The sequence below is a fragment of the Dama dama genome, chromosome 10 (genome assembly GCF_033118175.1).
Source record: "Dama dama isolate Ldn47 chromosome 10, ASM3311817v1, whole genome shotgun sequence".
In the NCBI taxonomy this organism is placed as follows: Eukaryota; Metazoa; Chordata; class Mammalia; order Artiodactyla; family Cervidae; genus Dama; species Dama dama.
Window position 1 is genome coordinate 41,094,852 of NC_083690.1, and position 23,442 is coordinate 41,118,293.

The 23,442-nt window shown below is 53.8% G+C and overlaps 1 protein-coding gene across 2 annotated transcripts in view; it reads left to right on the forward strand.

The window, feature by feature from the left end:
- The first annotated feature begins 1,288 nt into the window (after positions 1–1,288).
- Positions 1,289–23,442, forward strand: part of IQCE (IQ motif containing E) — a 41,255-nt gene continuing 19,101 nt past the window's right edge. For both annotated transcript variants that reach the window (XM_061153786.1, XM_061153785.1), the window contains exons 1-9: positions 1,289–1,389; positions 11,113–11,160; positions 12,051–12,096; positions 14,921–15,049; positions 16,814–16,884; positions 19,079–19,192; positions 19,290–19,340; positions 21,820–21,890; positions 23,173–23,245. In XM_061153786.1, the coding sequence (XP_061009769.1) occupies positions 1,354–1,389; positions 11,113–11,160; positions 12,051–12,096; positions 14,921–15,049; positions 16,814–16,884; positions 19,079–19,192; positions 19,290–19,340; positions 21,820–21,890; positions 23,173–23,245 (639 nt within the window). In that variant the 5' untranslated portion in view covers positions 1,289–1,353. The remainder of the gene's footprint in view (positions 1,390–11,112; positions 11,161–12,050; positions 12,097–14,920; positions 15,050–16,813; positions 16,885–19,078; positions 19,193–19,289; positions 19,341–21,819; positions 21,891–23,172; positions 23,246–23,442) is intronic.

The following is a 23,442-nucleotide window of genomic DNA, read 5'->3' on the forward strand; positions in this document are numbered from 1 at the left end:
TCCCCTTCTCCTCCCGCCTTCAGTCTTTCCCAGCATCAGGTCTTTTCCAATGAGTCAGTATTCCGCATCAGGTAACCAAAGTATGGGAGTTTCAGCTTCAGCATCAGTCCTTCCAATGAACACCCAGGACTGATCTCCTTTAGGATGGACTGGCTGGATCTCCTTGCAGTCCAAGGGTCTCTCCAGAGTCTTCTCCAACACCACAGTTCAAAAGCACTGGGCACTCTGGTCTTCACAAAAGCTCTTTCCTTCCCTTTATGTTAGAGGACACAAACCCAGAGAAGTTGTTACTCACTGGTCACCAAATACCTACTGATTAATCACCTGTTGTGTGCCAGATACTGTTCCAAGGGACGGTGATACAGTCGGGAGCAAAACAAGGCCTTGCCCCAGAGAGCTTGCATTCTAGACAAGGGGAGTTCTTGTAGATAATAAAGGTCAGGGGGCTGGAAAAATACAGCAGGGCAGGGGGACAGAGTAAATGCCCTTGGAGGCCTGTAGGAAGAGAAAGGGCAGATTATGTTTGCTAATTGTTTAAATGAAACTTGCAGCCCAATGCGCCCAAAGATCTTCATGATTCACACTGAATACAGTGAGTGCAAACTCTGTTCTTTTTTTTCTTGTCCTGTGACTGCATTATAACCCTTGAGCCTAAGATCTTTCTCTTTCTTTCTTTTCTTTTTTTTTTTTTGGTCCTGTGACTACATCATAGGATTTAGGCTACCCACTCCAGTATTCTTGGACTTCCCTTGTAGCTCAGCTGGTAAAGAATCCACCTGCCATGTGGGAGACCTGGGTTTGATCCCTGGTTTAGGAAGATCACCTGAAAAGGGAAAGGCTACCCCCTCCAGTATTCTGGCCTGGAGAATTCTGAGTGACTTTCTTTTCTTTTTTTTTTTTTACATCATAACCCTTGAGTCTAAGATCCGAGATTAGGAAGATGGTTTTCTCGATGCCAGGCATTCAGAGCTAGCAGGTTGTGGACACGGCACAGGCTCCCTGTCCCTCTCAGCGTTAACCTACTAAATATTTATTAATAACCAGCTCTGGTGACTAGCGCGCAGGGTCGCGGTGCCGCCTCGGCGGCAGAATGCTATTCCAGCTCCGCCCCGCTCTCCGCCCCACACTCTGGGCGCGCAGCCGGTCGGCCAGAGGGTGTCCCCGGGTGCAGGTAGAGTCGGCCGGGCTCGCCACATCCGGGGCTCGGCGGGCTGGCGCCGTTGCCATGGAAGCGGGGTCGCGGCGGGCGCGCGGGCCGGCGGAGAGGCTGCGGACAGCCGGGTGGCCTGCGGAGCCCCAGAACCGGACGGCCGCGCCCGCCGCGCCCGGGGGCGATCGGGCAGCGCCGCCGCCATGTCGCTGGGCACCGCGGAGCCGGCCTCGGAGACGGTAAGCGCGGACGGCGGGGCGGGGCGCGCCCTCGATGCCTCCCACGCCGAGGCGCGGGCCGGAGGGAAGGGGCGCAGGGCCAGCGGCCGCCGGTGACCGCAGCCATTATTGTCACGGCATAAGAGCGGACCTCTGGCCGCCGCCCCTCGCCCGGCCTCCAGCCGCCTCTAGTGCCCCACTCGTCCTCGCCCTGGCCGCCGCTTCCAGGAAGCCCTCCCGGACGCTGCGCCCGCGCCGCTCGGCGCCTGCGAAGCCGGGCCTGAGCGGAGCCTGCGATCGCGGCCCGCCGGGGTGGCGGAGCTCACTGCGTAAGTGCCCGCCCACCCGGCGATTCCCGGGCTGGGGGCCTCGGACGGGGCGAGGGACCCGAGCCGTGCCGGATGTGAAGGAGGAACCCCAGGCGCCGATCAGGGCAGGCTTCCCGGAGGAGGTGCCGCCCGCCCAGGGTGGCTCCCCCGGGTCAGAGCGAGCGTGTTCTCAACTCTTCCTTCACCCAGTGTTTCTGGGGCGTCAGCCATCAACTGTAGATACCACTGTGGGTGAATACACTGCATTCCGGTGGCGGCGTGACGGGACCCGGGGTGGGGGTGAGGGAAAACAAGGCAAAAAAAAAAAAAAAACAAACCCCAAAACGGATCGTGTCCATCAAGTCAGAAAGTGCCCTGTAGAAAATAAAACAGCCCATGTCAGGGAGGCGGGGTGGTGGGCTGCTTTAGGTTGGGTGCCAGGAGCAGCCCCTGAGAAGTTGGAGTGCCCTGATGTCCCCGATGAGAAGGAGGCAGCCGGGTGAAGATCTGAGACGCCGGGGCCAGCAGGTGCAAAGGTCCTGAGGTGGGAAAGTGCAGGGTTCCAGGGCACGAAAGAGAGCTTGCTGGGATCTCACTGGGCGACATGTGTGGATGGAAGGGAGCCGTGGCCCTGACTGCGGAGAGCCTTGCAGGCAGTGGTCCCGGTCTGAATTCACTCCTGCCACAGTGGGAAGGGTTTGGAGGGCTCCAGGAGAGGGCACTTGACTCACGGTTGCTTCCTTCTCTGGGAGGAGATGGCAGAACCCAGCAGGGCTGCCCGGCACTCTCCCCAAGTGGGGGCTCAGGGCTCCTGCCACTTGTTCCCCAAGGCACCGAGTCCGGCCTCCCCTGGAGGGCCTGCCGCCTGCTCTGGTCTCCGTTACTGCTTCTTCACCTTTAAAAAGTAGCTCCTCATACTGTGACTGTAAAGGTTATTCATGCCCAGTAAAGAAAGTCAATTACCCGTACTCTAACTGCCTACAGAAAACCACAGTTAATGTTTGGTATATTTCTCTCTTTTTTTTTTTTTTTTTTAGTTCTAGCACTTTATTGCTACCAACCCATCTCCCTCCACCCTCGTGTACACACGCTCAGTCATGTAATCCCATGGACTGCAGCCCTCCAGGCTCCTCTGTCCATGGACTTTTCCAGGCAAGAATACTGGAGTGGGTTGCCATTTCCTTCTCCATGGTATATTTCTTTCTGATATTTTTTCAACGCATTTTTTCTTCCCATATGGCTTTTAAAACTTGGGGTCCTATTTATATTGTTTTGTAATTCTTGCCGTTTAATTTACTGTTAGCATCTTCCCATACCTACGTTTTCAAAAACATGTCTTAAAAACCAAGTTTATATATATATGTATAACTGAATCACTTTGTTGTATACCTAAAACTAATGCAACGTTGTAAATCAACTGTACTTCCATTTAAAAAAGAGAAAGAGAGTCAGCCTTCTTAGTGCAGTGGGCAGCACATCAGTCTCATAAAAAAGAGAAAGAGAAATACATCAAACAGATAATGACAAATGCTGTATGATCTCACGTATATATGGAATCTCAAAAAGCTGAATTCTAAACAGCAAGGACTGACTGTATAGCACAAGGAACTACGTTCAATATCTTATAACCTATAATGGAAAAGAATTTGAAAAAAAAATATGTATATAATATAACTGGATCAGTTTATTGTACACCTGAAACTATAATATAGTAAATCAACTATACTTCACTTAAAAAAATTTTTTAACTCTTAATTTGGGGGACTTCCATGGTGGGTCCAGTGGCTAAGGCTCTTCACTCCCAATGCAAGAGGTCTGGGTTCAATCCCTGGTCAGGGAACTAGATTCCAAGTGCCAGGACTAAGGGTTCACATGCCACAACTAAAGATCCCATGTGTCGCCACTAAAAAGATTCCGCATGCCCCAAGGAAGATCAAAGATCCTGTGTGCTGCAACTAAGACCCAACACAGCCAAAGAAAGAAAGAAATATTTTTTAAATAAATAAAATGAAAAAACAAAAACTCTAACTTGAAAATTCCCTGGCGGTCCAGTGATTAGGACCCTTGAGCTTCCACTGCAGGGGGCACAGGTTTGATCCCTGGTCAGGAAACTAAGGATCCATGTGACCTGCAGCACAGCCAAAATAAATAAATGTATGTGTAAAAATCTTCACAAGTATTATTCATGCAAAAATGGAAAGATAATATTTTTTAAATAAAATTAAAAAGTAAAACTTCTAACCTAATCATTTCAGTTCAGTCGCTCAGTCGTGTACGACTCTTTGCGACCCCATGGACTGCAGCAAGCCAAGCCTCCCTGTCCATCACCAACTCCCGGAGCTTACTCAAACTCATGTCCGTTGAATCGGTGATGCCATCCAACCATCTCATCCTCTGTTGTCCCCTTCTCCTCCCGCCTTCAATCTCTCCCAGCATCAGGGTCTTTTCAAATGAGTCAGTTCTTGGAATCAGGTGGCCAAAGGATTGCAGTTTCAGCTTTAGCATCAGTCCTTCCAATGAATATTTAAGACTGATTTCCTTTAGGATGGACTGGTTGGATCTCCTTGCAGGCCAAGGGACTCTCAAGAGTCTTCTCCAGCACCACAGTTCAAAAGCATCAGTTCTTTGGCACTCAGGCTTCTTTATAGTCCAACGCTCACATCCATACATGACTACTGGAAAAACCATAGCTTTGACTAGACGGACCTTTGTTGGCAAAGTAATGTCTCCGCTTTTTAATATGCTGTCTAGGTTGGTCATAACTTTTCTTCCAAAGAGCAAGCGTCTTTTAATTTCATGGCTACAGTCACCATCTGCAGTGATTTTGGAGCCCCCCAAAAATAAAGTCTCTCACTGTTTCCATTGTTTCCCCATCTATTTGCCATCAACTGATGGGACCAGATGCCATGATCTTCTGAATGTTGAGTTTTAAGCCAACTTTTTCAACTCTCCTCTTTCATTTTTATCAAGAGGTTCTAACCTAATAGGATACTCGTATTTTAACTCTCCACTTCCTTCCTTTTGGACTTCCCTGTTGGCTCAGACAGTAAAGAATCTGCCTACAATATAGGAGACCTGGGTTCCATCCCTGGGTTGGGAAGATCCCCAGGAGAAGGGAATAGCAACCCACTCCAGTATTCTTGCCTGGAGAATCTCCTGGACAGAGGAGCCTGGTGGGCTATAGTCCATGGGGTCGCAAAGAGTCAGACACGACTGAGTAAATAACACTTCCTTGCTTTTCCTCGGTTGTTTTCACCTTGTGCTGTTGGAAACCCCGCTGCTCCAAAGGTCCTTAGGCGTAGAAGCGTTTGTCAAGCCCCTGACACACGCCAGCTCCGAGGCCACCCGGGTGCCCGCGTGTCTTGGTCCCCAGGAACGCAGTCCCGTGGGAGGGACCAGCGCCCAGCCCTCTGCTAGGAGGCTCGCAGCCATTGGCCCCGGCTGACTGGCGGTTTCCCTGCTGAGCTGACATCTGTTCTCAACCAGACGAGACCCTCTCGAGGGCAGGCGCCGGGAGCAGAGCCGCTTCTGGGCTTGCTCGTGCACTTCATGGGGCACGTACGGTGCTGGGGAGCAGCCCCGCTGGCCCCGGCAGAGCCCCAGGGTGAGGGGAGCCTGAGCCTGGTCCCCGGTGAAGGGCTTCCAGGCTCCAGAACAAGGTAAGAGCATCGGCAGAGCGTGTCCTGCTCCCGAGGTTCTCTGTCACCTGCTCTAGCGCCCCCCGCCCCCCAGACCTCTCGCGGGCAACCACTGGGTTGCCCTGCCTCACCGTCCTCCCAGCCTCAGGATAGCCCTCCTCTGAGCTTGCAGAGGCGGCCGCTCCGAGGCCCGCGGCCCGTGGCGGGGCCCTGCACACGGAGCTTCTGCCGCCTGCTCAGCCCCACATGTTGGTCGCACTTTCCTGGTCCTCCGTTGTCTCTTAGTTTTTTTGTTGAAAGCTCGACATTTAGATGATATGTTACCGCAGCTCGCCCCCCAACATTTAGATGATACATTACAGCTCCTCCCACGCCCGCCCTCCGGTTTGTTTATCTGGGGAGGGACCTGGCTGATCTGACTCTGAAGTTGTTGTCCTCGCACTGTGCAGCCTGTTTCCCTGCTCAGACTTTTTCCTTTTGAAGTCCTTTCGCCCAACTACCTTGGGGTTATCCTTGGGTCAGCAGAGGCCACTTGTTGGTCAGAGGTTGTTCCACCCCCTGGGTCAGTCAGATCTTTGCCGTTAACCGTTGCATGTGTGTGCCCCTGCGTGCGTGTGCGTGCGTGTGTGTGCGTGTGTGTGCAGGTGGCTGTCACTGTTCAGGGGTTTACATCTTTGCCCATGTGCAGCCAGGAACCCGTGCGTGGTTTTCCCCCTCCTACTCTCCCGAGTGCAGCCATGGATGTGCCGTGGTCCTCCAGACCTCCTGGGATGTCTGTCGTCATACTCCTTTTTTATTTTTTTGGCCACGCTTCGGGCATGCAGTATACGGGATCTTAGTTCCCCAACCAGGGGTCGAACCCGTGCCCCCTGCAGGGGAAGCGCGCCGTCTTCAGCCCTGGACCGCCAGGGAAGTCCCCGTCAGTGGTGTTTAAGCCTGGCTCCCTGGGGTCTGCTCTCGGGTTGGGGGGGGGGGTCCCCCGTTCTGCCGGGGTTCAGTCACCACTGGGGCTCACACCCGCTGGTTGACCTGGGTGCCAGGTGGGGGCGGCTTCCAAGTCTGCCCAAGCCCGCCCCGAGGCTGCACTCCAGTCCTTGCCCCCAGCCTCCCTGACCCTCAGGCTTGACTGCCGCCCCAGGAAGGCGCTTCTGGGCTCTTCAACTAGCGGCTGCTCTGCAGTGAGCTTTCTGCCGCCATGACCCTGGAGCTGGGGGCCCCGGCTCGCTCCCCACTTTGCCTTCATTGGCAAAGGAGCCAGGCAGGTGGAACTGTGCCGTCCCTCCCCTGGGCACAGCTGCCGTCCTGCCTCTCCCGGAGAAGGGCCCTGGGCCCCGGCACAGCAGGGCAGCGGTGTCTCCCCTGAGGGGTGCTCCTTCCTGCCCCTCCCTGCAGGGAGCCCCCGCCCCACAGACACGGGGGTCTTAGCCTGCCGTGTCTGGGGAGGAGCTCACACCCCACAGCACCCAGCCCTGTGGTCTTGACTGCACCCGCCCGCCTGCAGGACCACGCTCTGGGGTCACTTAGGTCCTTGGGGAGCCGAGGGGCCTGTGACTCTGGAGGCGCTTCCCTGACTTAGTAGATTTCCTGCACTGCAAGATTCGTTGATTATCTTCACTAATCGATGAAGATTGATAGCCTTTGTGGCTTCTTCTGTTAGATGATTGTTGGTTGAGGAGCGGGCCTTCCAGGCTCCTCACTGCACCGTCCTGGGAGATGCCCGCTCTGTGAAGGCATCCCTGCCTCCCCACCGTTCACTAGGAACCGAAGCCCTGTATGTTCCGGCATCTTGTTCTGGACACTGTGTCTCTTCCCCAAGTGTCTTAGTTAATATAGATTTAATGCTTTAAAATCCCGACGGGAAAACGTGTCCTCCTTGTCACCGAGGAAGCTGAGATGCGGAGGGGTCCATGGCGCGACCAGCATCGCACAGCTGACGCAGGGCCACGTTTCTGCCCCAGGCCTTTTGGGACCCCCCGGGGCACTGCCCGCCAGCCGCCGCCCCGCAGAGTCCCCCCGCGCGAGGTTTGTGTGCGGTCTGTAGGAATCCACGCAGGCCCAGGTCCTGCTTGCAGAGGAAGAATGAATTGACCTTGACCATTCATGTGTTTTTTGTTTTTCCAACACTGTCCGTGGTCTCCTGCTGGAGGGATAGATCTTGGGCTGCTTGGCGAGTGCAGACACTGGCAGTATTTCCCTTGCTTAGTTCCTTCTGACCGGCAGACGGGGAGGAGCAGACTCTGAGGGGGTCTGACGGGGGGGACGCGATGGTGTGGGTGAGCCCTCCTATAGAGACAGAGGCCGCCTGGTTTTGTTCACCACGCGGGTAACCTCCTTCCCTTGTTGAAATTTCAGGCCCTTAAAAAGTCTTCAAGGTTTTATTCAGAACGAAGAATTGTGACACGTGTTCACATGAGAAAGCGTTGCCGCTTTCCTGTGGGGCTGTTGACAGCTCACCCTGGTGGCTGGCAGGCCCGTGCTGTGACGCTGGGGGCTAAGGCGGCCTTCACCCAGCCGCCCTGATGCCCCTGCCTTAGTTTTCCACATCATTCTCCTGCAGTTTGTTACGTGAAGACTTCCGTCTGTAACTGTCATTTGCTACTTTACAAATGTTTTTACTGGATATGGCTCCATTCCCCTGTTGTGTTGCTTTCTTCTGCGCGGTGAAGTGAGTCAGCCACACCTGTTCACGTGTGCCCTTTTCTGGATGTCCTTCCCGTTTTGGTCACCACGGAGCACCGGGTAGAATTCACTGTGTATACAGTATGCTTGTCATTTGCCGTTTGTACCTCGGAATCCGCCTGCCGATGCAGGAGACGTGGGTTTGAGCCCTGGGTCGGGAAGCTCCCCTGGAGAAGGAAATGGCAACCCACTCCAGTATCCTTGCCTGGAGAATCTCGTGGACAGAGGAGCCTGGTGGGCTACAGTCCTTGGGGTTGCAAGGAGTTGGACACGAATGAGAGACTAAACAACAATAATAGTATAGGGAATGGATTTGAAACGTTCTGCTTTCTGTGTTTTTAGGACGTAAGCCTAAGTGTGTTAACAGACACATCATCCACTTGGGCAAGTTCCCTTTATTCTGATGATAGGACAGATTTTATTCTGCTCCCTGCGCCAGGTCAGATCGCCGGAACCGGAAGGCAGGAACCTCTGTGCGCGAAGACAACGCAGGCACTGGTGATGCTGGGTGACGCTGATTCACTCCCTCCAGGATGCAGTTATAGGGTCCTTATGCTCTGATGCAAAGATGGAATGCTTTTATCAAGAACCGTTCACTGGGGGAGGGATAAACTAGGAGTGTGAGATTAATAGACACTACCGTCTATAACTCATGAACTCCTTATTGCCAAATTCAGACTTAAATTGAAGAAAGTAGGGAAAACCACTAGACCATTTAGGTATGACCTAAATCAAATCCCTTATGATTTTACAGTGGAAGTGAGAAATAGATTTATGGGACTAGATCTGATAGACAGAGTGCCTGATGAACTATGGATGGAGGTTCGTGACATTGTACAGGAGACAGGGATCAAGACCATCCCCATGGAAAAGAAATGCAAAAAAGCAAAATGGCTGTCTGAGGAGGCCTTACAAATAGCTGTGAAAAGAAGAGAATCGAAAGCAAAGGAGAAAAGGAAAGATATTCCCATCTGAATGCAGAGTTCCAAAGAAGAGCAAAGAAAGCCTTCCTCAGTGATCAATGCAAAGAAGTAGAGGAAAACAACAGAATGGGAAAGACTAGAGATCTCTTCAAGAAAATTAGAGATACCAAGGGAACATTTCATGCAAAGATGGGCACAATAAAGGACAGAAATGGTATGGACCTAACTGAAGCAGAAGATATAAACAAGAGGTGGCAAGAATACACAGAAGAACTGTACAAAAAAGATCTTCATGACCCAGATAATCACAATGGTGTGATCACTCACCTAGAGCCAGACATCCTGGAATGTGAAGTCAAGTGGGCCTTAGAAAGCATCACTACGAACAAAGCTAGTGGAGGTGATGGAATTCCAGTTGAGCTGTTTCAGATCCTGAAAGATGATGCTGTGAAAGTGCTGCACTCAATATGCCAGCAAATTTGGAAAACTCAGCAGTGGCCACAGGACTGGAAAAGGTCAGTTCTTATTCCAATCCCTAACAAAGGCAATCCCAAAGGATGCTGAAACTACCGCACAATTGCACTCATCTCACATACTAGTAAAGTAATGCTCAAAATTCTCGAAGCCAGGCTTCAGCAATACGTGAACCATGAACTTCCAGATGTTCAACTGGTTTTAGAAAAGGCAGAGGAACCAGAGATCAAATTGCCAACATCCGCTGAATCATCGAAAAAGCAAGAGAGTTCCAGAAAAACAGTTATTTCTGCTTTATTGACTATACCAAAGCCCTTGACTGTGGATCACAGTAAACTGTGGAAAATTCTTAAAGAGATGGGAATACCAGACCATCTGACCTGTCTCTTGAGAAACCTGTATGTAGGTCAGGAAGCACCAGTTAGAACTGGACATGGAACAACAGACTGGTTCCAAATAGGAAAATGAGTACGTCAAGGCTGTATATTGTCACCCTGCTTATTTAACTTATATGCAGAGTACATCATGAGAAACGCTGGGCTGGAAGAAGCACAAACTGGAATCAAGATTGCCAGGAGAAATATCAATAACCTCAGATATGCAGACGACGCCACCCTCATGGCAGAAAGTGAAGAGGAACTAAAAAGCTTCTGGATGGAAGTGAAGGAGGAGAGTGAAGAAGTTGGCTTAAAGCTCAACATTCAGAAAACTAAGATCATGGCATCTGGTCCCATCACTTCATGGGAAATAGATGGGGAAACAGTGGAAACAGTGTGAGACTTTATTTTTGGGGGCTTCAAAATCACTGCAGATGGTGATTGCAGCCATGAAATTAAAAGACGCTTACTCCTTGGAAGGAAAGTTATGACCAACCTGGATAGTATATTAAAAAGCAGAGACATTACTTTGCCAACAAAGGTCCGCCTAGTCAAGGCTGTGGGTTTTCCAGTGGTCATGTAAGGATGTGAGTTGGACGGTGAAGAAAGCTGAGCGTCAAAGAATTAATGCTTTTCAACTGTGGTGTTGGAGAAGACTCTTGAGAGTCCCTTGGACTGCAAGGAGATCCAACCAGTTCATCCTAAAGGAGATCAGTCCTGGGTGTTTATTGGAAGGACTGATGCTGAAGCTGAAACTCCAATACTTTGGCCACCTGATGCGAAGAGCTGACTCATTGGAAAAAAACCCTGATGCTGGGAAGGATTGGGGGCTGGAGGAGAAGGGGACGACAGAGGATGAGATGGTTGGGTGGCATCACCGATTCAGTGGACATGGGTTTGGGTGGGCTCCGGGAGTTGGTGATGGACAGGGAGGCCTGGCGTGCTGTGGGGTCGCAAAGAGTCGGACACAACTGAGTGACTGAACTGTCTATAAAACAGAAAAAAAATGTATGGCACGGGGCACTCATTCAGTATCTTGCAATAACCTATAATGGAAAAAGATCTTTTAAAGCAACTGTACTTCAATTAAATTTAAAAAAAAAAAAACCATCTGTCGATTCTGTGGCAGTGCTGTTGCTGGACTGACAGGCCTGGAGCTGGCCCGCCAGCAGAGCTTCGCTTCGTGTCTCCACCGTCCCTTCGGATGCGGTGGACCACCCGGCCGCCGCCCACACCGAGTGTTGTGTCCCCCCTGCTGGACGCGGGCTCCCCCGGCAGCTCGGCCCAGCGGTTCCCGCTGTGTGAGCGCACCCAACCGTCTCACTGTCTGCCTCTCTTCCTCCAGGGGGATGACAGTCTGTCTGCAATCACCTTTGACTCTGACTCTGAGACGGTGAGTGCAGTCGGGGGGCTGGCGTTTCGCTCACCCGCCTGACTCCCGCGCGTCTCCCCACAAACGCGGGTCTCCCCACAAACGTGTGTTCAGAGCCAGATCACAGATTCCAGGTGCCCTCAGCTGGGTCTGAGCGACTGAGACGGTAATTTTACGACTTCTACAGAAGTCAGTTGTGAGCAGAGTGCGTTTGAGGCTGATGACAAGCTCTTAGCCTGCAGTCTGGTTTTGGCCTGCACGCCCCCACCCCTGCCCCCAGCCCCCCAGTCCTGCCGTGGAGGGGAGGGAGCAGAGCCCCCTGGACATGTGACAGAGGGCCCAGCGCGTTCCCGCCCCCGCAGCACTGAGGACTCCAGGGGGAGCACCCCGGTCCGGTCCGCGGTCTGAGGAGCGGGGCCTCTGCAGAGGAGAGGGTTCCCTCCCTGACACTCAGGACATGGCCAAGATGCTCCTGGGAGGGAGAGGGATGCGAGCCAGTCTCCTGGGATCTCAGTGTTCTGAGCGGGGTTCCCTGTCTGGAGTGAAACAGAGGGTGGAGGCATGGAAGGGGCCCGGGGGCGAGCCTGGGTGGGGCCCAGCTCCGTGTTTGGCCCGGGCTGTCGGGGGAGTGGTCCTCCAGATGGGCCAGCGCTGCCCCGCGTCCCCGTCTCACGTCCCACCAGTGGGTGTCCCCCAACCTCCATCTCTGGGTCCTGGGGGCGCCTCCCCCGGGCTGCCCGCTCCTGTGCTGGGGGCGCCCCCCTGCTCCCCACTTGAACTCTGCTTGGCCTCTTGGTGTCGGCTGCTTAATCCACCACCCCCCACGCCCCTAATTCTGAGCACTCCTCTGCTGTGTGGTTGGGGCCGTTCCGGCTGCCTGAGAAGGCTCAACCATCTCTTCTTTCTTTCAGAAAGCAAAAAGGAAAAGTTTCCACAAACCTCCACCCACATCCCTGAGTAAGTATGACCAGCTTGCCTCGGAAGGGGTTCTCTGAAGGCCTCCTTCCCGGGTGTCCTGGAGGAGGCTCAGCCACGTCTGTCTTCTCTGAATACTCAGGATCACTGAGGCACGCCCTTCTGCCCCGGCTCCATCTCGTGCTGGGGCTCACTCCTGGGTCTGGGCGGAGGCCCCACGGGGCGCAGGTCCTGGGCCCTCCCTGCGCTGCTGAGCCCCCGGCCGCAGGGCACCCTGACGGCCTCCTGGGCTCTCCTTCCCAAGCCGCCGGAGTGAGGGAAACACGCGGTTTGTTCCTTGAGACACAGAGAGCTCATCCGGGTGATATACTGAATTTTACGCTTCCCAAGGTCTCTGTGACCAGTCAGATCCTAGGCCAGCTTTCTTTTGCTGCCGAAAAGCCTGTGGCCATGCTTGGCTTGATTATATACTCGTGTATGTATTTACATCTCTTACATACATATATACGGTCAAACATACTGTCTTAGTATGACACAGTCAGAGAATACAAACGAACTTTCATATGAGCCCAAGAAAAACATAACGTAGAAAGATAAATTCCTGCAAAGAAAAGAAAGCATGTTTTGTAGTACAAATAAATAGAAGCATTAGAAAGGAACCATCTAGCGAACTTAACTGCAAAGCAGAAACGGAGACACGGATGCGGGGAACAAACTTGGATGCCGAGGAGGGTGGGGGGCGGGGTCAGTCAGGAGGTCGGGCCTGACATAACACCCTGCTGTGTGCAAAACAGGGACCAGTGAAAAAAAAAAACAACAAAACTGGGCCTAGTGAGAGCCGACCGCACAGCAGAGGGGGCTCGGCCCAGGGCGTCCCAGGCGGCGCTGGTGGTAAAGGGCCCGCCTGCCAGTGCGGGAGACGTGAGAGATGGCGAATTCTACCCCTGGGTCGGGAAGATCCCTGGAGGAGAGCGTGGAAATTCACTCCAGGATTCTTGCCTGGAGAATCCCATGGACAGAGCAGCCTGGCGTGCTGCAGTCCCTGGGGTCGTAAAGAGTCGGACTCACCCAAGGTGACTTAGCACTAGTATAGCTGATTCACTTTGCTGGCAGCAGAAACAACACAACAGTGTAAGGCAGCTATGTGCTAATAAAAATTAATTTAAAAAAAACCATCTAGCAATTTGGATTTTGAATATTCTGGCTCTCCTCCTGTGGAGCAAATCGAGAATTGATGCCAAGTGAAAGTGTGGGCCTTGGTGTTTTAAACCTTCTCTTTCAGACTATTTTGTTTAAATCCTTTTGTCCAGAAGGCATCACTACCTAAGGCAAATGTGAGATCATCTTTCATTATTCTTACTTACTGGAAGTCAAGCATTTCAAGTGTTGAAAATACTAATAATCAAATTGCTTTTTATCTTGATTTCTATAAATGTCAGAGTTGTGTTTCGAATAATTTAGGATAGCCAGAACCCCCAAAGCATCAAAACCGCCAGAGAGGTGCTTTCCCCCAGAGGCTCTGCCTCCCTCCCCCAAGCCCCCGGGCCCTCCCCCAGCCACGCTGGACACCTGTCCAGGTACCAGGGCTGATCCCAGACCCCCACTCACTGCAGGGTGCACTGTGTCCCCTCCCCCGGCCCCCCCAATCCCAAGCTCCTAACACTCCCGTAATAGGTGTACGCCTGTCTGATTTCTGAGCCATGACAGCAGGAATCCGGGCTGTCCTGTTCACTCCATAAATGTGTCTCTACTGCCCAGTACCGGCCATCTGATAACAAGAGCTGACTCACGGGCAAAGACCAGATGCTGGGAAAGGTTGAGGGCAGGTGGAGAAGGGGGTGGCAGAAGATGAGATGGTTAGAGAGCATCACCGACTCAGTGGACATGAATTTGAGCAAACTCCAGGAGAGGGAAGCCTGGCAGGCTACAGCCCATGGGGTCTCAGAGTCGGACACGACTTGGCGACTTGGCGGCAGCTGCCCCCTCTGGGTCCACGGCGTTCGTGGCTCCCCTCGTGCTGAGGTTCTCAGTCTCCACCCTGCTCCCAGGAGGCGAGGTTCCTGGCCCCTCCCCGATCACCGCTTCCGCAGCATGGGCCACCTGCAGGGTCTCCACCAGCTGAGTCCCTCTTCTTCGCAGTCTTATCCATGGGCATGCGTATTGTGGAATTCTCACTATTTATTGATAAACCTCATACAGTTAGGAGGGAAATGTCGTGTGTGGGGTTTTTTTCCAATCACTAATATACCTGCATAAATGGAAGGCCTTCCGAATACCCTGGGAGTGAGCACGGCGGTCCCGGGTGAATGGAAACTCTCAGGGCCCAATGTGTCTTTATTCCCACATCCTAAATGTTAAAGGGGAATTTTCCATTAATTCTGAAGCCATGGAAAAATCTTAGAAATCTTAAAAACTAAATGTATTAGATTTAGAATCTCAGGACCTTCTATAGATATAAATTGCTTTGGTATTTAAGAAATATAAGCATGGTTTATGAACAACTTGGTTTTGCATAAATTTGCACAATCTATATTTTACATGAAGAAGCAAAATTCCAGATTAAAATATAATTTTAAAACCTTTCCTTTGTTTTGGTGACAAAATAAAAAATGCCCTGGGTGGGGGGAATGGGAAATTAAATACTGTAATATGGGTACAACTTTAGGTTCATATTTTAAAATCAATTCCAGTTACTTCTTTATAATAAAATTTAATAAACAAATTGAGTATATAAACATAATCGTATTTTTTATTTTTGCCAGAATGTGTTCATCTGGGCGGTTGTGAATACTTTGTCTTTCTGAAGCACAGGTGTTGTGGGGAGCACGGTGTTCTGTACCCCTAAAACCGTGTGCTGTCTTTCTAGAGTCACCTTATCACTCTAAACCGAGGAAGGTGGCCTCCTGGAGATCTCTGAGGACCGTGGCGAGCATGCCTCTCGGGGGCCGGATGTCCTTAACCCCCCAGAAGCTGTGTCTGGGAAGCTCCAAGCAAGGTACGCAGTCACCCCTCGGAAATAGACCCCTCCTGCTCACGAGCAGCGCCTGGGATGTCACAGGTGCTGACGACATAGAGCTTTGAATACGCCTTGTCTGAACGACACCGTTTTTGACCTTCTCAAGGACGCGGCGCCTTGAGGCTTTTACTCTGCGTGTGTGGTCACGACGTCTGCTCTGCGGGTCTCGGCCTGTCTGAGCGGGGCTGGCAGTGGTGGGCCAGGGCGGCTCCTCCCAGCTTTGGGAGCCGTGTGAGCCGGTCGAGGCGACGCCGGCAGCTTGGAAGGGGATGTGCTGGGCACACGCACAGCCTGGAAGTGGGCAGGCGCCGCAGGGAGGGCTCTGCTGATCTTGGGGCCGGTGGCTGAGCATTGCTCACCCCCCACGGGTCCCGTGAGCTTCCTTCAACCCCCCGAGCCTGGTTACTAGAGGCAGGGCCGTCTGTTGTGTCTGCTCACACCTGTCTCGTTAAAACCGTGCACGTTCAAACCAGGCAGTCTGACCCCAGCCCTGACTTCAGACCTCACCTTGGGGCGTGCCTGGACCCACCTCCCCAGCAGCGCCCCCGACTTTGTGACCGAAGCCTTGAGAATGAAGAGGTCAAACCTCAGGCGTTCTGCCAGCCACGGTGAGCTCACCGCGGTGACATGGCCGCGACTGAGGACGGCTGCAAGGCCGGGCGTGGGGACTGGGGGTGCTCTGCGGAGTGAGGGGTGGGCCTCCCGGCAGGCGTCCACCGAACATCCTGAGGACAGTGACCCTGAAGGTCCCTGCTGCCTCCTGGAGGGTAGCTCTCCTGCTGTGGAGGGAGACGTCGTCCCCGGCTTCCGTGGTGCGTGCCTCCCTGGAGTCGTAGCAAAACGGGTTGTATAAACCATCTTAGAAATGAAAGCTGCAGGGATGACAGACAGCCCAAATCTCACAGAGAAGGGTGGGCTGGTGTCACATTCCTGTCCTCCTGTCCCGCCCGAGTCCACACGCCGCCTCCCCAGCGCCCCCTGCCTTCCCGTCGGCCCCGTGGGAAGCCCCGAGAACCCTTGTCCCGGTGCCTGGGATGGTCCCCGCAGCTCTGCCGGCCGGCATTGCCGCTCCAGGCTTACGTGCTTTAGAGTCCCGTCCCCGTTAGGGACCACGCTGAACCAGAGAGCGGCGGGCCCTGTGCAGCGTCGGACGCCAGGCGGGCGCAGCATCCGCACGGTGATGCGGCTGTGTGTTTGTGACTGTTAGTTTGTTTGCTGCGTCACGTGTCAAGACACGGCTCTTCTTTCCGACTCCCTCCTTTGATCCTTTTATAGATGAACACATGGGCTTCCCTGGCGGCTCAGTGGTAGAGAGCCTGCCTGCCAGCGCGGGAGGCCCAGGTTCGACCAGGAAGGTCCCCTGGAGGAGGGCATGGCAGCCCACTCCAGTATTCTCACTTGGAGAATCCCATGGACAGAGGAGCCTGGCGGGCTACAGTCCTTGGGATCGCAAAAGAGCTGGACACGACTTAGCAACTTAGCAACAACAGCTCTCCTTTAATCCTGAGTGTAAATAAGTCTTTTCCTTGTAGTTTTCTTTTGCTGCTTCTTTCCAGATCAATACCTGTTTGGGTTTTCTTACTTCTGGGGAAAGACCATGATCAGGTTAAAAATGTTGAAATATATTTGCTCTTTTTTATTCTTTTTTTTTTTTTAAAAAAGGATAATTTTATTAACCTCCAGGTTTCCCTTAAGGTATAGTCTAGCGTTCCTTCTTTTCAGAGGCTGTGTGTCTCCCTGCAGGTTACGTTCCGGGGACCCTCATCTACCGAGAGAAGGAGGACATGTATGACGAGATCATTGAGCTGAAGAAGGTAGAGTTCCCGCCCGTCCTCTGCGGCTGTCAAGCGGGGAGAGCCCTTGGTAACGAGGGCAGGCGGCGGCACCTGAGCCGGGGTGTGTCCCATGGGAAGAGCAGGGGTTGTAGGGGGACACTGAGTTTAAGCCCTGGCCGGGCGCCTGAGCAGCTGGGAGATGCTGGCTCCCGGAGGGCCACCCGCCAGTGGTGAAGGGGCCTGGACAGCCGTCAGCCAGAGAGCTCTGCGTCTCCCCGGAGGACGAGGTCAGCTCAGGGCCTTTTGTGCCCCGAGCCCTGGCGTGAGGATGAGTCTTTGGCTGTCATTGTGATCAGTAACTTCCCGTTTGCGTTTTCCTTTGGCATTCATGGCATTTCACGGGCCTGCTCTCAGTGGCTCTGTCTCTACATGCGCCCCATGAGAGAGGTGATGGCCTTGAGGCTCAGAGAGCTTCGTAGTCTATCCAGGGTTTACCAGTAGCAGAACCAGAATGTTCATCAAGGTCGTCTGCCTCCTGGGGCCGCGGCTCCGTTTGCATAACCCACGCTGCCTCTCCCCGGAGCACAGACTGCCCCGAGATGAGCGGTGTCCTTGTCCCCGTCTCGTCCCCCCTACGCCTCGGCCGTCTCTGTGCCCCGCACGGCTCCTGGTGCCGCCCAGAGACTCGGGGGGCCGCTTTCCGTCCATGACGCCTGTTCACAGTCTGCCGCTCCCTCCCCCACCACCAGTAAAGCCAGGACCTGTCCAGCACGAGGTCAAGCAGGGTGTTGGCGGCCGTCGTGCCCAGAGCACACGCGAGCCTGGAAGCCACCTTGTCCGAGGGGCGCCGGGCGAGGGTCCCCGTACACGGCAGCCCTCTTGTGGGAGCTGCAGAGTCCTCACCGGGGGAGGTTACTGGGAGCCCTGAGTCCTCACGGCGACACTCGGGGGAGCCTTCTTGGGGCCAGAAGCGCTGCTTGGGTTCCTCCTGGGTGGAATCACACTTCCTGATTCCAAGCGCTCAGGCCTCCTCTTCCCTTCCGAGCGGAGGGTTTATCTTCAGCAGTCTGCTGCCCTGGGGGCAGGGGCACGGGGTGGTTTTTCTCTGGCAAGCGAGTCTCAATTTCCTGTTGGAAATGGGGAGGGTCATAAGTGCAGCTTCATGGGGTGTTGTGAGGGTTCGAGGCAGTAACCCACGAGAGAGCTTCAGTGCAGGGGTCTTAGCTGTGCTGAGCAGGGCGGGTATTCCTGGGAGCAGAATTCCTGTTATCGGGTTTCTCGTCTTTCCCAGTGACTGGGCGTTAACTGACTAATTCACGAAATGGGCCCCGAGGGCCAGGCATCTCTCTCGCCGGCTGCAGCCGCTGGCCAGCTTTCCCGGCTGCCCGCAGTGGGTGGACGCCCGACTGTCTCTCCAGCGGCCGGGCCGGGTCTGTTCTGACGCTCAGAGCTCCTTGACAGGACGTCTCCGAGACGACTGGCTAATTCGGGTGCAGGCTGTGCTGGAAGCTGGTCAGCTCCAGCGCTGGCTGACCCCGTAGGCATTTCTGGACGAGGCTCACATGCGCTAACTTAACCTGACACTTTCCCAGCCATGGGGTTCCACAGACCAGGAGAAAGTTTCCTCAAGTGAGGCTGTTAGAAGTCCCCTCCCGTGAGCGTTGCCTCAAAGGGCCACACGTGTCTGGCGTAATAGGAAGGACATCATTTCAAAATACAGGATAGTTGTAAAAAGTGAATAAACTTAGTTTTATGAAAAATTGATAGTCTTCCTTCTAAACTCACCGCAGATGGGTGGGAAATCCACCCACAGATAAACGTGTGGGCACCAGCACTCTGGCCAGCTGAGCCTTAGGTGTGGATGAGTCTTGAGTAGATGTTAGCCCGTGACAGTTTGTGACGTATAGACCACTCCCGTGGCGCCCCCAGAGCTGCCACCGGCCGCGTCATTTGTGGAGCAGCGTTCATCTGCAGCAGGGGCGCTATTGGCATTCTAGGGGGCGGGGTTCCTGGTTGCTTGGGTCGCCCTGCACCTAAAGGGGTGTCTGCCCTCCAGCCCCAGTAACGTCCACGGTAACGTCCAGACCATCCTCACCCTCTGCACACACAGCGCCCTGCTCGGGAGCCAGACAGCTTTTAACACTCCTCTCCATCTGCGTGTTTCACCCGGATGTCTGTGCACGGTGTGTGTGTGTGTGTGTGTGTGTGTGTGTGTGGTCCTTCTTTCCTTCAGTCGTTAAACATGCAAAAGAGTGATGTGGATCTGATGAGAACGAAGCTCCGGCGCCTCGAAGAGGAAAACAGCAGAAAGGACCGGCAGATCGAGCAGCTTCTGGACGCGTCCCGAGTAAGTGCGGGGCCCCGGACGCGGTGCCGGATGCAGGCATCCCCGGCGGGGGAGGCCCAGCGTACCTTGTCTTCATCTCCCAATCTGCTTACCACAGGGCCCGGATTTTGTTCGGACTCTGGCGGACAAAAGGCCTGATACTGGCTGGGTGAGTATAATCTCCAGCAGCGCAGCTCATCTGTCCGCTGAAATCTTATCTTCAAAACAGCCTTTAGAGACGTGCCTTCTCTCTGAGGCACTCAGAAGTAGTAACAGGCGTGCGGAAGGCATTCCTAAAACCCTCCTCCATGGAGCGGTGGGGCTTACACGACGACAGCGCGGGGGCTCTTAGTGGGAGCAGGAGGCGGGCTGAGCAAGCTGATTGCAAGGGCAAAAACACACAGCAGGAGAAGGCAGTCACGGCGGGGACTTGCCCCGCCACACCTCAGAGGACACCTCGGGCCCAACCCACGATGCTGATTTAAGAAGGAATCAAAGCAGGAGCAGAGTTAGGGCCTTAAAGCGCGTGCAGACCCTTCTTGTTCATTGTGTGACAGTACGTAACCCACTGGACAAAACAGAATTATGGAAAATGGAGCCATTACGTGATTAATGCTGTGGGAATAAACACACAGTCAGAGAAAGATGAGTCACAGTAAACGTCACATGAGTCAAGGAAGAACGTTTAAAAAAAATCTGAGATGCAATTCACTTCTGAGATTCTTGAGCAGAAAATCACAGTCATGATGCGATTAATGGGTTTGATAACATAAACTTAAATTTTATAGTGAAAACCCATACGACTACAATTGAAAATGGATCCGTATAATGGGTGGGTGGGGGGGGGGGGCATGACTGATCAGTAAAACAGTTTTTATCCAGAAGATGCAAAGAATCTACAGCCGTGTCTAAAGAAAAGAAGCATCGTGCAGTGAACAGACGACGCTCCTGGCTCTCTGCCTGGGACAGCGCAGAGGAAACGCTCACATGCATGCCGGCGACTCATCAAACACTGTACAGTTTGCCCGTGTAGAGACTCTTGCTGATCTTTTTGCAGTCGGGACTTCAATCCCCAGGTTTAAAACCAGGAAACTGGGGTTAAGAGATTTGTCCCAAACTGGGTTCGCGGTGAGCGACCGTAGGCTTTGACGGCTGGGGTGGTGTGACCGTGCCGGCCAGCGTTTGTGACGCTGCGCTCCCCACTTGTCTAGTGATGCTTGTGGCCGTGCCGGGCAGCATGCGGGGTCTTAGTGCCCCAACCAGGGATCGAACCGGTGCCCCCTGCATTGGGAGCACAGAGTCCAAACCACCGGACTGTCAGGGACGTCCTAATGATGCTCTCTTTAGGATTATGTCTTGAGAAAAAAAATCCAGTACAAAAGGCTGTTTGCACACAGATATTTCCAGCTGCCCAGTTTGGGAGGGAGATGGAGGAGCCATTCAAATTAGCATCCCGCTGCTTTGATCCTCAGAATTTCTTTTTTTTTTAACTGCACCTTGAGGCCTGTGGGATGTTAGTTCCCTGACCAGCGACTGAACCTGTGTCCCCTGCAGTGGAAGCACCACGTCCTCACCACTGGACCGTCAGATAATTCTGGGGTTTTTTTTTTTCTTTTTTAATTAAAGTTGATTAAAAGTAGAAATTCTAGATCATGGATATGTGCCACTTTCGTTCTGCTGCCCTTTGCCAAATCACCCTTCAAAGTGGCTGTGACTGAACGTTTCTGCTCGAACTGTCTGCCCTCCAGAAACACCTTCCCGCGTGCACGAGGAGGGCTGGCTGGGGTTTCTGTGAAAGCGATAGTGGGTTACGAACTCAGTGTCCATCAGTAGAACAGGTAACTACGCTGTACGTTCATACCTTGGAGGAATAATGCAGATCTGTAGGAACAAGTAGGGTTAGGTCTCCACGACGGTTTGTAAAGTGAGAAGCAGTTTGCAGAATGGTATGCGTGGGGTTACCATTTATGTAAACAACAGCAAAACACCGCCATTGCAGTAGGTGTGCATACGCGTGCGCATGTGCGTAATGAGGTCTGGAGAGTGAGTACGCCTTATGCTGGTGACGATAGTTAGTTGACAGGGATAAGCTCAAAGGGTAAATGTGCCCGTGTATCGGTAGTGTAACTAAAAGTCACCTTAAAACCCAGTTGAAACGTGTTTGACTCTTCAAAAAGAAAGGCACGTCCTTTCGGGGACGCAGGGTGTCATCTCCCAAAGCGCCGTGTGAGCAGAGAACAGGAAGCGCTGAGGCGGAGAGGCCTCCCCAGGACCCCAGTCAAGCTGCCCGGGGGCACATGCTGGGGGTGGGGCTGCCCTGGGCCGCTGGGCTTGGGGCGTCCGTGCCTGGTGCCTGAGGCGGTGCGGTGTCCCGTCCCTCCTCCCGAGGGTGGCGCCCTCTGTGGAGGGGAGCACCTGGCCCCCGCCCCCCTGCCCCCCTGCTTGGAGTCTAGAAGAGACGCTGGCGATCGAATGGGGGGTACAGCTCGGCAGGAACGCGCCCTGGCAGGAGGCTGTGCAGACACTCCCAGGGAATGGGCAGGGGACCCCGCCCCAGGCCGGGCATGGTGAGGTGGGGGAGGCCGTGGCCCTGGAGGCCAGGGTGTGGTCTCCCGTCGGTCAGCTTGACTGTCGTGGTCCCCCGGCAGGTGATCAACGGGCTGAAGCAGAGGGTCCTCAAGCTGGAGCAGCAGTGCAAGGAGAAGGACAACATGATCAAGTACGGGGCCTGGGGGGCCGGGGGCCCTGCCCGGGGGGCCAGCTGGGCGCACGCACACCCGTCCTGCTCCCAGCCCAGCATCCGCGCCTACTGTCCCGCCCCTCCCGCGCCCACGTCCCGGCCTCGCTTGTCACCAAAGCTTGAGCAGTGGCCTCTTCCAGATGCCACGGAGGAGCAGTGTTCTCCTCCCCTCTCTTCTCGCTCCCGTTTCTTTGAAGACGCGCCTTCTCTCCACCTCCTGTGATCTCGTCTTATCTCCAGTGTTGACTTCATGGACTAGAGACAAGCTCTTACTGCCTGGACACCTCCCCAGGCTGCCTCTCACATCACGCATGGCCCTGTGCTGTTTTCAGAGCAGCTGCAGATTTCTTTCCTGCTCTTTTATCCCAGAGGGGAGGCTTTCCTGGTGTGTGTGAGTTTATTTAAGGAAACCTGAGTTTTCACTTTTTGTTGCCCCGAATATCCTCTTTATACAATAGATCCCGTCTTCCTTTGTTTCTCGCTGGACTCATCAGCTTTAAAAAGACTTTATTATTTGCTGATTTATTCTGTTTCAGAGTCCTAAACTGTATTAGTAACTTTACCTTCATTTCTCTATACAGCCTTTTTTCTGGAGTCTGTTAAGTGTTGAGAATGAGGAGAGTTATATGGACAGTACAAGGAGGAAAAAAAAATGGTTCTCTTTCCTTTAAAAAATTATCATTCCCCCACCTTCCCCAAAGACCACTTGTCCTTTCTAACCCTGAGGCCTTTCTTCACAATTACTCCAGTTTTTAAAGACAAGGTCTTATTAGCAAAGAATATCCCCCGGAGGGAGGCCTTTTACCTCACCCTGGAGGGTGGCTGGTCCAACTGGAAGGGCCTGTGGGTGTGACAGTCCTCTGGTGGGTCTTGTGCAAGCCACCCACCAGCTGAAGGCCCTTCAGACTTCCCCGGTGGCTCAGCTGGTACAGAATCCATCTGCAATGCAGGAGACTCCGGTTCGATCCCTGGGTCGGGAAGATCCACTGGAGAAGGGATCGGCTACCCACTCCAGTATTCTTGGGCTCCTGGGGTGTCTCAGCTGGTAAAGAGTCTGTCTACAAGGTGGGGGACCTGGGTTGGGAAGATCCCCTGGAGAAGGGAAAGGCCCCCTCCAGTACTCTGGCCTGGAGAATCCCATGGTCTGTATAGTCCGTGGGGTCGCAGAGTCGGACAGGACTGAGCGGCTTTCCCTTCCCCTCGTCGGGCGCTGCCCAGCGACGATGACACTGCCACATTAACTCTGACCTTGGGTTCTCAGCAAACTGCAGACTGACGTGAAGACCACGAGTCTGGAGGAGATGCGGATCGCCATGGAGACGTACTACGAGGAGGTGCGTGTCCCCCTGCCCGGGCAGGGGCTGGGCTCAGGGCTGGGGGGCGCGGGCAGTGGCCGAGCTGGGCGATGGCCCGGCTGCAGTGTGGGACCCTCCCCTTCTAGTTCGTCTTGACCGGAACACGAATCAGCAACTTAGTGCTAACTTCCCGCCGCCGGGCCGACATGGAGACTCGCTTTTCCAGAGGACAGTCT